Source organism: Diorhabda sublineata, chromosome 7 (genome assembly GCF_026230105.1).
Source record: "Diorhabda sublineata isolate icDioSubl1.1 chromosome 7, icDioSubl1.1, whole genome shotgun sequence".
In the NCBI taxonomy this organism is placed as follows: Eukaryota; Metazoa; Arthropoda; class Insecta; order Coleoptera; family Chrysomelidae; genus Diorhabda; species Diorhabda sublineata.
Genome location: NC_079480.1, coordinates 10,563,071 through 10,580,448, shown reverse-complemented (window position 1 = coordinate 10,580,448; position 17,378 = coordinate 10,563,071). Strand labels below are relative to the sequence as shown.

Here is a 17,378-nt window from a genome sequence, read left to right as displayed (position 1 = left end):
GTCGCTGACAGCTCAGTGCATTCAAACTGGAGGTCCTGGGTTCGAATCTATTCTAGGAAGATTTACTTTTTTTATTTGTACAAAACTTAATTGAAAATGTACTTAATAAAATTATGAAAACTTATTTTTTTGTAACAAAACAATATAATATAGCTAAATCAAGGAAGCATCTGATAGCATTGATTAATGGATTCATTAATCACGTTATTGTTTTCTGTATAATTTTTAATCTTTACGAAACCTATATAGTTCAGTTTAATACGAGTATGTAGTTTTCGATATCGAATACTGTACAGCAATACAATTCCCTATTATATTTCTCTACAGTTTCTGTGCAATAGGTCAAATATTGTGTCGGGTGTCATATGGTGTCGTGTTTATGTTTGGCGTTGAGCCTAACGCAATAACTCATTTCTTGTTTAGTTGAAATTATTTTATTCGATTTTTTGTTGTTATGGACGTAATGGCTGTCCGTGCTGCGGTAATAAGTGGATATACAATTGCAAACTGTTTGCCAAGGCAATCTCGAAAAAAAATTAAAGCGAAAATTGGATTAGGCCCTAGATTCAAAGAACAAGTCGTTTAACTTTGAATGTGTTAAATTTGTTAAACAATGAGAATTTGCTAGTAGGTCCATTAACATATAAAAACTTTTTGAGGATGTCTCGGACACATTTTGATTATTTATATAATTTTCTGAAAATGTATATTGAGAAATCCGATACTCATTTCCAAGACATAGTTTCAATTTTAAAATAAAAACGAAATCAATTAAATACGTTAACATAACAAATACTCAATGGTGAGTTATGTTTATACAATTAAATAAAGTCGTTAATGTCAATTGATAATGACTTGTTGCATCTCTATGCCACCAATCAGAGGCATTGTTTTTGTAAATTCCAATATAGAAAATTACTACATGAGTGTCGTACACAATTTTATAGATTCAAAGTTTCCTTTACAGAAAACTGTGCAGTTTTTTTAACCATTGAAAACTGTACAGAAAACGATATCGAAGTGCTTTTGTTCTTAGGCGAATAAATGCAGATTCTAGGGGGAAACTATTTTTCAATTTGAGTGTTTGAAATCTCCGCCTATGAACCCTTATAGATAAATTATGAGTTACGAAGAATATTGTTTATTGTTTTATATTTTTCAGTCATTTTTTTATTTTCCCATTTTTAAATATTGAAAATATTTAAGTTTTCCTTTACTGATTCAATATCAAGTTGAGTATTCCATGTTACAATACCTCTTAGAAATTATATAATTTATTGTCATCGTATATATAAAAAAGTTCCGGATAGGATGTCAATCTCTAATTAAATGTTAATTTCTCTCATCTTTTTTAATTTATAAATTTAACATTTCCTTTTAGTTTGCTCTTTCTCTGCTACTTTGATAATATTTTCTTATATTACAATAATTAAATCAATTTCACACCTTCCAGTTTCTATAAAACGATCAATCCACCTCGAGAAAAAAATATCGGTTCGATATTATTGTGAAAGTAAAACATCACAATAATTTAAAAAATTTTTCCATTCATATGTCTGAAAATTAACGTTTTTATCTCATCTAGTTACACATTTATCTATTTATTAACGATTAAAAAATTGCCTGGAAGGAGCACTTATATACAAGGATATGTTTTACCAAATTATTTTAAAAAGTTGGTTTGAGAAGATACCTATTTTAATATTAAACTGATATTTTTCCTATAATAATTTTAAATAAAAATCAGAGTGAAAGGATTCCGCTATAATTTATTAATCAAATTGTATTTATTGTAAAGTTATTAACTGTCGGAAAAACATTCATGTTTCTTTTGTTATGAATTCTACTTCATGATTTTTACATTATTATGATATAGTTTCAAGTGAATTTCTCTTATACTTTTAATATTATCTGCTCTAGTGCTATCTAGCTTTCCTTACCTTAATTTGTTTTTGGTGATTTTCAATCACCTCCTTAAACCCATCTATTCCACAACGAACACAACAAAAGGTCAACTTTTTCTGAACTGAACCTTCTATGAATCAGTAATTCTCATTTCATGAATCATACATAACAAGAAAACATAACATTTTTATTCTATACATAAACATATTCAAACTAAGAGATAAATGTTCATGCAACCCGGATCAAAATGGTCCAGAACCTCTCGACAATCGGTTATAATGAAAAAATCAAAGAAATTAATATTCGACATGAATGGCCTAAAAACATTTGAAAATAACAAAAAGTAAGTGTACATAAATGAATAGGTAGTTTTAGAATCTAATAACGATTAAGCGTATTTATCACAATTGAACTAATCATAATTTTCTTCATTATCACTTAGTGCTGCGTCATCAGAATCGCACCATTTTTGTTTTGAACACAACAGACAAAGAACTTCTGCTTGATCCGTTTTATCTCTATTTTTAAATTTGTTTGGTAGAGTGGAAATAGCTGGATCTAATGTCATATTTTCTTTACATCTTTAAGTGGTGATCACGATATTGTTTTAGGTGCTTGTTTTTATATACTAGGATATCTGTAAAATAGTGAACATAGTGACGAAATGCTTCTAACTTTTTGCAACAAGCGCTTCGATGCATATAATACCATGGATACAAGTTTAATCACAGCGTCGCCGTTTGCTTTGCATAGCTTTCAAAGGCTTTTAGTTTGATTGAGAATCCACTGGATATAGCTTCCGGGATCACCCTGGATCTCTTCGGGTTCAAGAAAAATCAGAACTTTTAGATTATTAAAATAAAGTTGGTTAAAAATTGTTTTTTACCAACTTTTTGTGATTGATGTAGAATTTTCTAGTGTATATTATCTTCAGCTGGGCAGGAATTTTTGTTGTTCCGATGAAGAGCTCTATTTAGTTCGTTGATTGTAATTTTTTCAACATTCTGATTGCTTTCCATTTGTTCCTTCTCAATTGTCGAGTGGGTAATTCAGTTAATGGGGTGTAATGTTTAAAAAGAAAATCTAATATGCAATATATAATAGTCTATCTTTCATTACTTGGGTTTCTGTTTTTAAATTTGTTTATTTGTTCTCAGACGTTTTTCATTGGAACATTTTTATTTAAAGATAAACATTCTCATTTTTATTTTTATTCTTTTTTTGAATTCTACCTCAACTTATTGTGGTTCTTATTTGAATTTTCTAAATTAAGAATTTGTTCTTATTCCCTAAATGCTGCTTTTGCTGTTGTACGTATTTTTTTCCAAATTTGTTTGTGATACATATTTTATACTAATTGACAAGTTACTTTGATAGATATATAGCTTGAATCGCATCTGAAATTATTGTCAATCAAATAAATAATGTATATTAAGGCTACAGAACATTTAATCTAGGAAACTATCATTTGATTGGGATTGTTGATGCAAGTTATACTACTATCGTTAAAAAATGTTACTTCTAAAATGTCTTAGAACCTATTACTAAAATGTCTGTCTCGCTTTATCTAGCTCAGTTATTAATCTATCTATCGAGTAGTAGTTCGCTATCTTCAATTTCGGTAAGTCTCAAACACTCAAAGATATATTTTTTCCAGAGAACGAAGTTAGTTGTTTTATGTGTCTTGAATTAGAAAGTTCATCGGCGAACATTCTGCGTTATTTGCTTGAACTGAGAAGTTTCTATCTTGTTGAAAACCAGTGCAAACCTCGGTTTTTTAAATAAATCACCCTATATTTTGATTTTTCTGTGCTAAACAATAATAATGCACCTATAGATAACTATTTAACAATTAATTGTGAGTTGGCTATGATTTATTTGAAAAAAAATTATATTTGACAATGGCATAACATGACAATAGGTACATTATTGTTTTTTGATTTAGCGGGTCAGTACATTTTTTGATGTTTTGTTGAAGAATTTGAATTAGGGTAAAAATGAATTTTACTAGTGATGAAATGATTGGTATGATCAGAATATTGGCAGAATGCAATAAAAACGCCTTACCATCAGCAAATGTATATCATAAACGTTTTCTTCAAAGGCGCCAACCTACAAAAGCAAGCTTGGAAAGATTGATGATCGGATCAATCACACAGGCTCAGTGGCTCAGTTAATTATGATAAGCATGAACGATTAAACACTTCTGTGACAGGAGAAAATGAAATTAATGTTTTGATTGCATTTACTAAAAACCCACAAGTCTAAGGAGTAGTTCCAGCAAAAAAGAATGGAGCTACTACAGTGTGCAAAGAAACCTTAACAAAAACTAATCGCAAAGATTAGCATTTTTTAGGTGGGCTTTACAAACAATCAATCCACAGAGAGATTTTTTCGATTGTTGAATATTTGGAGATAAATAAAAATGGTTGTGTTCACAGGCAAAACTTTCACTATTATTCATCAACTATGGTCGTTGAATGTGTGTGGTGGTATTGTAGATGAAAATGTACTAGGACCATATTTTTTTGAGGAACATCTAAATGCTGGGATATATTCAAATTTTCTAGTAAACTAATAGGTCTGAAAACAATGTCGGGTTCATATTTTTAAATGATTATATATATTTAAATTTTGCAATTTACCGCACGTCTCTAGCACTCATAATAGCGATAATATAAATAAATCGCTTGCTTACGATCGAGTTTCGCTCGCCAAGCTACAGCAGCATTTATATCACGTTGTTTTATTTTATCATCCTGTGGCATCGTGTCGTATTAGTCATTTTTTTTTGTCAGGATATCGAAGCAGACTAGGAGATATGTATTGTCCGGTTTAAATAGCACATAACTCATTTGAAATATGGACGGACCGGAAAAATCAGGTATTGCCGATCATGCTGCCAGTCACAATCATTACATAAATACTAATATTATTATTATTATAAAATTGTTAAAAAATGTATCCAATAATAAATTGTTGGATGTATTTGAGAGCACTGAAATTGCTAGAGTAGCTTAAATAGGGATAAAGGACCAATTACTTACAGCGCACTCTATAGTTTAGTAGTCAAAGAATGAACATGAATATTCCCGCCAAGGAGTTTTTTCCCGCTGGAACTAATTTTTGCGTGAGAAGGTTTATTGGTGGAAAATTTAGTATAAAACAGTTAGGTCAAGTTATTATATCTTAGTTTACCTTCAGTCTCTGAAGTGAGTGTTGGTATAGTGGTGGTGTAAACAGTGTATTCAGTAAGCATATTTAATACTTAAAACTTACGATGCAGGGTAGCTTGACGTATTATTGTAACAGCAATGTAGTAGTTTTAAGATGTTACTTGTGATTTGATTTTTCGGTTTCTTTTGCATTGGGGTGGCGTCCATACGGGATCTAACTTGAATATTGTGAAAGAAAAAAGGGGCACCACCGGTTGTTCAAAACTAATAATTTTCACAACACATTTAACATGGAGAAAATTTGACCCGTAGAGTATTTTTTAGTTAAAAAACAGACAATCGGTCTGATTTTTATGACGAAATCATCTAAATGTGATACGGACATTTTCTTTTTTTTATATGAAAACTTTTATAAAACTACATTTTTTATGTAAGTTGGTCGACACCTTTTGCTAGTTATAAGGCATTAGTCAAATTAAATTAATAAAATCTAGGGGTACTACAACTTTTAGAAAACAACAGTATTTTCTTATCTCATTTACTCGAACACAATTACAAAATCGAAGTAGAATGTGCTTCAAATTAAATGTAATATATTTGTTTGAACTTTAACACTTGGTATCACAAAAAATTGAGAGGTTTCGTGCACATAAAATCTTCTTGTTTTTCCCGCATGAATATGTCATTCTATCGATCTGTCTGCTCATCTGGTTCATGCCTCGGATTTTATTAGTCATAAAATCGTTATTTGTGGCAAAATAATAAGCCATTGCCAGCGAATCTATTTGTAACAAGTTATCCGAAGAACCACGAAAAAACCTCTCTTTCATTTTTATCAACAAATCAACTCTTTGTCGTCAAAATAGCCAGTATCATTTTGTTAAACATGCCGCCAGACTTCTAAGTACTTTTGATACTTACATAAAATACGAGATGATCATTTGAAAAAACGATAAAATAATGTATCAGAATTTTGAGTCATCCTATATCAGATTCAATCAATATTAACGAAATAAATAATTTTTCTGAATTTTCGCTACTATTTGAATGCTTTGGTCGCACCAGATTTTCAAACCTGAATTTCTCTTAAATGTAATTTGAAATTGTATCTAGGGCTAGTTTAATTTTACAGAAAGGAGGCACTAACACATTTTTTTTTTAAATTAATAATCACATTAAGCTTTTTCATGTTATCTAATTCTGGTAAACAATGTCCGAGGCAATAATTTTAGTACACCCAGCAATATCACGGAAATGTTTGGAGGCGGTAGCCTTTGGTGCCACGGATATGGGTATAGTAGAATGTATTTAGGAAGCTTTTACAAGAAGCGCCGGGCTGCTGGAAGAAGACGCAATGCCAATTTTTTACTACTTTGGCAAGCATCTTGCGATCGCACGTACCGTATTATTTGTTTATATCAACTTGTTTTACGTGATGTAAGTTGTACATTGCAGCAGCAAATTTTCTTTCTGTATATAATTCAAATGAAGGCTAATATTATTGCTGTATACTGAAGAATAATTCAAATACTTGGAATGTCAAGCTTATTGGTTCCAGTGAATATTGTCGTTATTAATTGATATGGTAACAGTTTTTCACTTGTGGGATTGAATAATACTCGGATGTAGTTTTATGTTTACAAAAGACAATCGAATTTTCTACTGTCATCATAATATCTAGATTGCAGTAAACGTGATTAAGAGTTAGTTTAATAGGTCTAAAATATCTTTGTTCTTATGCTTTTTTCATTAATCTGTTTAGGACGTGTTGTTTGATAGAATAATATTTTGTAGTTGTTTTCAGTTGCATACTTCTTTTTTCGCGTGTATATTTTTTGTGTTATATTTACTATTTGTTGATGTATTTCTGTATGAAAATGTATAATTACTATTTATGTGTCCGGTAATAATTTCATTAGTATTCAAATTCGTTGTTGAATGAATGCTGTTATTATAAGCTAACAGTGCATAAATTATTTTATTTTTAATGAGCTGATTTTTATAGTGGAATCCCGACAATTTCATTCGATTCTAGATGTTGAGAACTCATGAAAAGAGATTTTATGTTAAAGATTTCTAATGACTCTTTTAAACTAGAATGTTTCAATTCGTTTCAGATGTGATTTATTCTAGTATACGGTAGTGTTTGGAGTGTGACATATTTTACTAAAAAATGAGTCTATTACTTGATTTAATCTTAATTGACGCAATTTTCCATATTTGGTAAACAAATTTATTATTGTGATAAAATTTCTAGAATTACATTATCTAAATGATTGGTAGGAGTAACATTTGAAAATTGTTTTATTGGTTTTCTATCGTATTTGCTTCACTAGCATACATCGAAATCACTTATATAACGTAATGTTTTTCTTATATCTGTGAGCTATTTCTAACATTGGGGTGAATATATACTTACTTAATTTATTTACACACTTACACTAGATTCATTCACTATTTATAATAGTTAACAATTCACTACTTATATAATTTATTTGAATTCGCCCGTTACTTTTTACTACTCCGTTCACTATGACATTGAATTATATATACTGACCCCCCGCTGCTAAACAACCAAGTATTTTTACCAAAAAAAATTTTTCGAATAATTCTAGAAAAACAATATAAACAAATCTCCGCAGAATGTAAAACATTTTTTGAAATAAATAATCACATAAAGCTTTTTTATGTTATCTAATTTTATTCAATTTTAGATAGGAATAAACATGTACTTCTGTTGGCTGCTACCAAAAACAGGTTTTGGAAAGGATCTTATGCTACCAGTATCGATTAAAACTTTAAGTAACCATTTAGACCCAATAAAATTGACCTTAACAAGACTTCCGTTCAGAGGACTCGATGGTTATATATATATATAATATATTATATAAACACAGGGTGTCTAGCCATCGGGAAATAGCGGGAATTTTTTGGCAGCGGGAAAAGACGGGAAACAACGGGATTTTTTTTCCAGATCGGGAATTTTCGGAGAAATGCACAGAAAGTTGTAGTTTCAATACATAATTTGCTTCCTGCTAGCAAAATTGATATAGGATTTTCAACTAAGAGCGCATTGAAGAATGCTAAAATCAAGCCCTCTGGTGAATTATTCACTAAATTCATGATTGATTGTAAGAATTGTTTCGTTAAAATTATTAAAAAAATTCAAGAACGATCACCTCTATTGTATAAACTTACAAAGTACATAACTTGTGTGAATCCAAATTTAATCGCACGTCAATCCAACGTAGCTCTACAGCGACTTGACTCTTGATTGGCTGTTCTGGTTGACACGAACAAGTTGATTTCTGGCTCGACGGCTGACAAAATAAAAAAAGAGTATCGAGATATTCTACAATTTTCCAACACCATTCAATCCATGAAGATATATAATCGAAGTGTAAAAAGGCTTGATAAATTTTGGATAGAATTGATAGAAGATTCCGGTTTGACCTGCCCGAACTTGATTAATTTTCTAGAAATAATTTTCATTTTATCTCATGGAAATGCAGCAGTTGAGCGCGGATTTTCCGTAAACAAAGACGCAATCGTTGTAAATCAGGCGGAAAACAGTCTAGTTGCCTTGCGCATCATTTATGATGCAGTTACTGCGGCAGGGGGCATCAAACACGTATCTATCACATCTAAAATGATGTTGAACGTGCGAATGGCTCATAGTAGATATGTGGAGTTCTGTCAGAATAAAAAAAATGAAGATGCACAAAAACAAAAGGAGTCTAATGAAAGAAAAGCAGAAGAAGTTAAAGAATTGAAAGCAAAACTAAAGAACTTGTTAGAACAAACATCAGCTTTAAATGACCAAATCAAAAATTTAGAAAAGAATAAATAAATGAACCTATTGTGATTCGCTATTAATATAAGTAGTCATTAATTCAATAATATATTTCATTTATATTTTGTTATGAGTAACTAATATGTATCATTCTTTATGAAAAAACAATAAAAAAGCGATAATTATTTTGGTTTACTAATATCGGGAAAATTAGAAAAAGTTGTCGGGAAAAAGCGGGAAAACTGCGGGAATTGAGATGCACGTCAGGTCTAGACACCCTGTAAACAGTTTTTTATTGGGAATGTGGCAAGGAAACACCAAAGTGACCTAACTTCAATATATTTTCCGAGCTTTCGAATACTTAGGACGTATTCATCGTCTGGGAAATAATTAATTAACATTTTCGGTGATTTTTGGTATTATTAAAATTGTAAAAATTTTTAAACTAATAGAATTCAAAATTTATTTCTATATATATATATATATATATATATATATATATATATATATATATATATATATATATATATATATATATATATATATATATATATATATATATATATATATATATATACAGTGCTTTTCAGATAAAAGTATCCACCTTTAATAACTTTTGTAATACTGGTATTTAGAAAAAATCCAAAAACACGTCAATTTATGTTGGAAGGGGCAAGCATTATGGCTTATTTAAACTTACTGGAAAAGCCACCCCCTCACCCCTAGCAGCATCCCCTTTATTTTTTTAAATTACTTGTCATATTTTTTATGTAAAATTTGGATACTCCTCTTTGAGCTGATTTCAAAAATGTATAATACTTGTAGGTTAAAGTGGTTAGTTTATGAGATAAACAATTTTTCTTTTAAGAGCACAAATTTTACTTATTATTTACTTTCACCTTATTTGCCTGTACTAAAATGGGTTGTACAACAGTTCAAACTCTTTAATCTTTTTAACTGTGCTATTTATTATGAAGTTACAATAAGTGTTCAAAATGAGTACCATTCACTTCCATACAATGGTATAATCTATTTTGAAATTCCTCTCTGACATTGCTTAATACGGCTGGATTTAATTGTCGACATTCATTTTCTATCCTCTCTCGTAAATCATCCAGAGATTCTGATTGGGTAGCATAAACTTTTGTTTTTAAATACCCCCATAAAAAGAAGTCTAGGGGTGTTAAATCCGGTGACCTAGGTGGCCACTCCATCATCTGCCCCCTTCTACCTATCCAACGAGCGGGGAATGTTTCGTTTAAAAATTGTCGGGCAGGCATAGCATAGTGTGGGGGAGCTCCTTCTTGTTGAAATACCAGTAAATCTTCGGAAAGGTTATCATCATTTTCTATTATTGTTGTAATACGTGGGTCAACCCCTTCCCTGAGTAACTCAAGATATGATTCACCATTTAAATTTCCGTTGATAAAGAAAGGTCCGACAATGTGGTCACCTAGGATACCACACCAAACGTTTAACTTTTGGGGATGTTGTGTATGGAATTCACGCATAATATGTGGATCACTTTCAGCCCAATATCTACAATTATGCCTACTTACTAAGCCATTTAATGACCATGAGCATTCATCAGAAAAGCAAATATTGTTTAACAATTGTGGATTGTTATTGATAATTTGCGTCATTGATTCGCAAAACTCTAGACGACGATCAAAATCATCTTCATTCAACTCGTGCACCAACTTAACTTTGTATGGGTGGTACTTGAATTTATGTAGAACTCGGAAAACTGTAGAAGATGAAACACCGATCGCTCTACTTATTGTTGACAACGATTGGGGTTGTTGAGCCTCTAAGCTGACTTGCCCTAAAATTGCCACTTGGATTGCTTCGTTATTTACGAGTCCCTCTCGCTTACGCACTTTATTGCAAACAGACCCTGTTGTGGTAAATTTCTCCATCAGTTGAATTACATACTTATGAGTTGCATGTCTTCCGTCATGTAATTCGTTAAATATTCTAGCAGCAGCTCTTGCACAATTATTATTTTGGTAGTATAAACCTACAATTTCAATTCTTTCTTGCAAAGATTAAACCATTTCAGAGAAACAAAATAAATAATGTATCAAATTACACTATCAATAGTGACTACAAATTCTAGTTGACCATGTCAAACTTTAATAAAAAGTAGAGTTTTTTGTTGTTTGGATTTTTTAAGTAGAATAAATAGCACAGTTAAAAAGATTAAAGAGTTTGAACTGTTGTACAACCCATTTTAGTACAGGCAAATTAGGTGAAAGTAAATAAGTAAAATTTGTGCTCTTAAAAGAAAAATTGTTTATCTCATAAACTAACCACTTTAACCTACAAGTATTATACATTTTTGAAATCAGCTCAAAGAGGAGTATCCAAATTTTACATAAAAAATATGACAAGTAATTTAAAAAAATTAAGGGGATGCTGCTAGGGGTGAGGGGGTGGCTTTTCCAGTAAGTTATAATGCTTGCCACTTCCAACATAAATTGACGTGTTTTTGGATTTTTTCTAAATACCAGTATTACAAAAGTTATTAAAGGTGGATACTTTTATCTGAAAAGCACTGTATATATATATATATATATAGAAATAAATTTTGAATTCTATTAGTTTAAAAATTTATATAATATATATATATATATATTATATAAATATATATATATATATATATATTATATAAATATATATATATATATATATATATATATATATATATAGAAATAAATTTTGAATTCTATTAGTTTAAAAATTTATATAATATATATATATATATATATATATATTATATAAATATATATATATATATATATATATATATATATATATATATATATATATATATATATATATATATTGAAGTTAGTCCACTTTGGTGTTTCCTTGTCACGTTCCCAATAAAATAACCGCTCATAATATAGCTGGCGAACACTTCTCCACAATTTAAAAAAAATGGAGTTTCGACCTATTTCATTCTCCATAACAAAATTGTATCCATGGGAATACGTAATATAAAAGACCATAATGATTCAAATCTAAGAAAAGATGATATTCTCTTAATCTCCTAACAATTATTGTACAATATATTCTACTTCTTTGAATTTCCGTCATCTTCAAGTAGGTGTAATCTGTTTCTGGACTCACACGTAGATATATTTCAGTCACTACTAGCCTCCCTTCGAAGAGTGATAGGGATACAACGGATTAGAAATTCTTGCGCCAGACAACTAAAGAAGAAGCGTAAACAATTCTTAAGAGCATAGCAAGTAGGAACGAATAATCGATCACCGCATAGCCGTGCTGTGAAAGGGGTCTTATGGTTAGGTTTTTTTTGCTTCTTCATTATTGTCGAGAGTATGTTTCGAAAAAAAAATTAATGAGTGGTTTTATAATGGGAATTTCATAATCTCTAAAATTAGAATTGCCATCCTACATATCAGTACAAATTTAGAAACAGACAAAAATCTAATGTTCTTTGTTAAAGAGAAACTCAAAATAAATTAAAAGGTATACCTTGGTTTCATAGACAGTCAAAAAGCATTTGACGGTGTCCGAAGAAATAGAATATGAGAAATTTTACAACAAAGAGGTGCTGGAGTCAAGTTGAGAAACAATATTGAATATATTTACGAAACAATGATGAATCAAGTGAGGAAAAATAATGATGTCTTCGAGGATTTCTCAACAACAGATGGATTAAGACACGGGAGTACTGAGTCCAGTGCTATCCATAATGATAATGATAATATATTTAAAGAAGTGAAAACACAAATGAAACATTCAAATAGGATACAAAAATATGGAAATAGTTGGAATCTTTGAATGCGTTTTTCGTACGATTTAGTTCTATTCGCTAAAAATCAATAGCAATTGGAGCATAATGTGTTAAGATGGAAGCAGACATTAAAATTAATTAAAATGAATATCAATAGGAAGACGGCAAAAATAATGGATAATATATTATGAACTTATTCATCATTAATTAGCTGTTAGAAATTTTGTAATGTTTTAAAAAACATTAGGTTCATCAGTTTCAAAATTTAATATTCAAATTGACACTTGATGGATATATTAAGCGTATTGATTGAATTCATACACATTATGCACAAAAAATGAATTTATTATTCAAATTTGAACTTACATATATTTTTTTTATTTTTAGATTTTCGACTTCATTCTCTCAGTAAGTAAATTTGATAAGATTTAAGCGAAGAAAATTGATTCCAAGTGGCGATATTAAAAATTCGTAAAAACATCTTTGTTTAAATATGATTTTTAAATAGAATACCATTAATTTTTGATAATATCATTTCTAATTCTACAGAGGATTCCAAATTTGGATACATTGTGTAGGGCTTATTTTACGTAAAGCGCTCAGTTTTTTCTGATTTTGCTACTGTTCTGGATACAAATATAAACTCGGGAAAATGAACAAAACTATTGTATGACTTTAAAAACTGTCATCTCTGGCATAATTGAGCCGAGTTTTTTGATACTTGATATTTAAACCAAAATTTCAATATTTACATTGACCTTATGTCATACCTTCACAACAAGCTTCACTTTATTGTTTAGAGTTTAATAAATTCTTGTACAGGTACATTGCCAGGTATTTTTACTTTTTTGAATGTACTTACTTAAAAGTAAGTAGGCGGGGTAATGTAATTTGACTCTAGTACTGAAATAATTATATCTTATTTTGTATTTAGATTCAACAACTTGTATTTTTAAACTTTTGTTTGCATAATAAAGATAAAAAGTCACAAATTTGCATTGACTTAAAGATGTTTTTATGCTAACCACTCAATCATATAAGTCTGCAAATGCAAAGCAAACTCTAATATTTCACTTTTTTTAGATAAACAAATTATCTCACCACTCCTGATGGGAACCATTAGGATCTGTTAATAATATATTGTGACTCTAAACGACCATAAAAATCCCTTACTTTTTATTTTAGTATTTAAGGCAGCTTGTGCACTGATACTGGGTTATAACTCAATTCAAAATTAAAAAAAAAATATTTATTCAGTAAAAAAAATAAATAAATGAAGTTGTTTCAATAATATCACTAGCGTTCTGGAGGAGCCTCCCTCCTCTGGAGGGAGGCTCCTCCAGAACGCTAGTGATATTATTGAAACAACTTCATTTATTTATTTTTTTTACTGAATAAATATTTTTTTTTTAATTTTGAATTGAGTTATTTAACGAATTTCGTGATATTGTTGTAAGTAATTTTGAATTCACTTTGTTATTATATGTCTATCGATTCATTCGGTGATTTCGACTTTGAAAGTTTAATCAATATTCCTAATCCAGAGAAAGAAAGCTGTTCTAGATTCAATAAAATATTTTAAAAAGGAAATAATAAATTCAAATATAATTGTAATAATATGGTAAATTTTAAACCAGAGTATTTGAAATGCCTACCAGAGTTCAACATTAATCCTAATGATCTCAATAGGTACTTATCCGTACGTATGTGCACACTAATTATCAATTTTTTTAATAGAGAACAACCGAATTATTTTCAAAATTTATATTTGATTAATTACTTAACTTTTAAATCTTATTGTAATGCTAAACTGGTTGTAAATATTAAAAGCGTTACTTTTTGGAGATCAAAGAGACAAGACCTGCTTAAATCGTGATCTTGTTATGATAAGACAAGAAAATAAGAATCGACATCAACATTTCTTTGACAGAATTATATATATTTTAAATTTAATATGCAGTTAAGTTGAGTTTCATGAAACAACACATCATACTTAATTGTTAAATAAGGACTAATAATTGGAACATCAATACGCTGAATGAAGCCTGGCTCTCTAAACCAAGCCTTACAATATGTTTTGGAATGAAGATAATATTCAGTATTTTCAAAACGTCCAAAATAACGATATAAATAAACAAAATCCATATAACAACACTTTTAATAATGGAGATAATTTTAATAATACAAATACCTACTACAATTAAGGTTATAATGTACAAACTCCAAATAATAATTCCTTTCCAGCCCAAAACTCTTTTCCTATGAGTCTCGTAAATATTCACCCATGGTTCCCAAGAAACCAAAATTTTCCAACCAACTCTCAAAATTTTAAACAAAATTTATCGAATCCAACGTCAATGTCCGTTTTTACACGTAACAATTATTCAATGCAGAATATCAGACTAATGACTTTTATCCTCAAAATTCCAATTCAGGTCCTACATGTAGATAATTCTGGAAGTGATCTAATTGATCCCAAAATAAATTTTCAAGGTCAGCCTCATATCAACCACATAGAATGCTTAACATCAAGAACTCTGTGAAACTAATACATTCACTGCTATTCACAGGTTGAACTGCGTTGGAATTTTAACAATTATCGATGTTTCGGCTTCCACTTTCGAACCATTATTAAGAGAAGGGTGATAATTCGATCATTGGTAAGAAGTGATCCGATTCCGTGGTTTCAATGTGCCTACTCCACGCAACGAATCAGCTCTTTTTCCTGATTGATTCAAAGTCTTCAATCTTCCTACTACTTGGAATTTTACCGAGGAAATGAAAAGCTGAAAAAAAAATATAAAATGATTAAACTAGAAAATAAAAATGATGAAATATATATATATATATATATATATATATATATTTCTTAGAGAAAATTAGTTTTTTGTAATAATTTTTAAAAATTGACGTTTTGACTAATCAATTTTAAGTCTTTATTAAAATTTGATATTGACACTGCCAATATGCGGAATTATATTGATCAATACATCACCTTCATCATGAATATCAAAATAAGAATAAAGTCAAACTAGAACTAGAAATTAATTTTTCCTTTTTTCTTCCATCTCAAATATATAGCAGTAATCAATTAAATTCTTTGTAGTTTTATTAGAATTTACAAAATAGAACTATAAATTTTACTTAAATTATTTAGATCTTTTTTACCATTTATAGCTTTTTCGTTCTTATGAATGGGAACCATTTCTAAAAATCCCCTTTTCTTGTATTAGATTCCGTTCCAAGAAGACAGCGTCACAATTAATACAAGGCACTTGATACATAATATTACTTCTTTTGTTTTTGTTGTTTTAGATTTTAATTTAGTAAAATATTTGGATAATATATTATGTCCTTTATAACTTTATAATATCATATTTATTGAAATAATTCAATAATTATTGGGAAAGTCCATGTACATATGGTAAGGAAAAATGTTTTATGTTTTGATGTATCGTTTGTGTTTTGTTTTTTAATTGATTGTAGTATCAGTTTATCCTTTTCTTGAATATATTGTTTATCATTTTTTCCGGATAATTATTTTCTTTCTATGCAGTTTTTGTTTATGAATAACTAAGCATCTAAATTCAAGATCATATTGTTGGACAGATCTATCAGCCAAACTTATTATCACTGATCTATAATGTGGCATCAAGAAAATTGATTTTATTATTTTCTTCGATTTCGATTGTGAACTGAAGTTTTTTATGATAAGAATTGAATTTTACATTAATGCAATCATCAACAGATCGGAAAAATAATGGAATATTTATATCAAGTTTGCTTACGACCGTTTCCTCGAAATCTTCCATTACTCATTGTGCTCTAACACTCTACTAAATGTAATCTCCTATAGCACAACCAACAATTTGTTTTGTCTATTTCATTTTAATATTTGAAGTACGTTATTGTAAATGTGAGTTCAATAGATTTTATAAATTTTACAAATTCGTTTTGAGATATTTATGTACATACAAATATTCCTACTATTATGGGGAAAAATATATTGATAAAAAAAACAGTATAAAATTAAAATATATTACAATAGTAGTGCCCTCAAAAATCTGCTCAAAGATATAGTACTTTAATACCTATGTCGGAAATATTCAACCAGAACCTTCATATCAAAAATTCGTTTTGTTTAAATTCCATAGTATATTAGACGGCTTAATATGGATATCTTAAAAGTTTTACTAGCCATCTTATAAATATCAGACAACGGAGAACTTGAAATTGTTAAAAATACAATAATGATAATGATAATGATGCTGTACATTCTAATAAAACACACAACCCCACTTTTGATATACCTACAATAAATATAGCAGTAAATTACAGACAAAGTCAAATGATTATTAAAGACGTACTTCATTCACTAGTTAAGTCTGAAATAAAAATTTGGTTTGGAAAGAAAAAAAGTACAATTTCTCAAATATCTAATAACAATTTCGAATCAGATGTCATGCACCTCATGAAAAACTATATCAATGTAACTATCTTTTATCATATTTATCTGGAAAATCTCAACATATTTGAAAAATTTCTATAAACGTTGCAGAAATACATTCTTTTATAAAATTCAAAATGTGTACCAAAAATAATAGATATTACAAACGAAAAAGACACAAAACAAAAAATATACAAACATGAAGGTAATACGAACTACAGAAGGATAGACGAAACCAACATGAGACTTAAAGACAAATAATTCTGACCTCAAATGAAAAATTCAATACAA

The 17,378-nt window shown here is 29.3% G+C and overlaps 1 protein-coding gene across 4 annotated transcripts in view; it reads left to right on the top strand.

The window, feature by feature from the left end:
- The window catches only part of LOC130446547 (tyrosine-protein kinase Abl), an 88,417-nt gene that overhangs the window by 11,361 nt on the left and 59,678 nt on the right, over positions 1-17,378 (top strand). For 2 of the 4 annotated variants that reach the window (XM_056782877.1, XM_056782876.1), the window contains exon 2: positions 13,028-13,048. The exons of the other annotated variants lie outside the window; for them this stretch is intronic. In XM_056782877.1, coding sequence (XP_056638855.1) covers positions 13,028-13,048 — 21 coding nt within the window. The remainder of the gene's footprint in view (positions 1-13,027; positions 13,049-17,378) is intronic. 4 annotated transcript variants of the gene reach the window in all.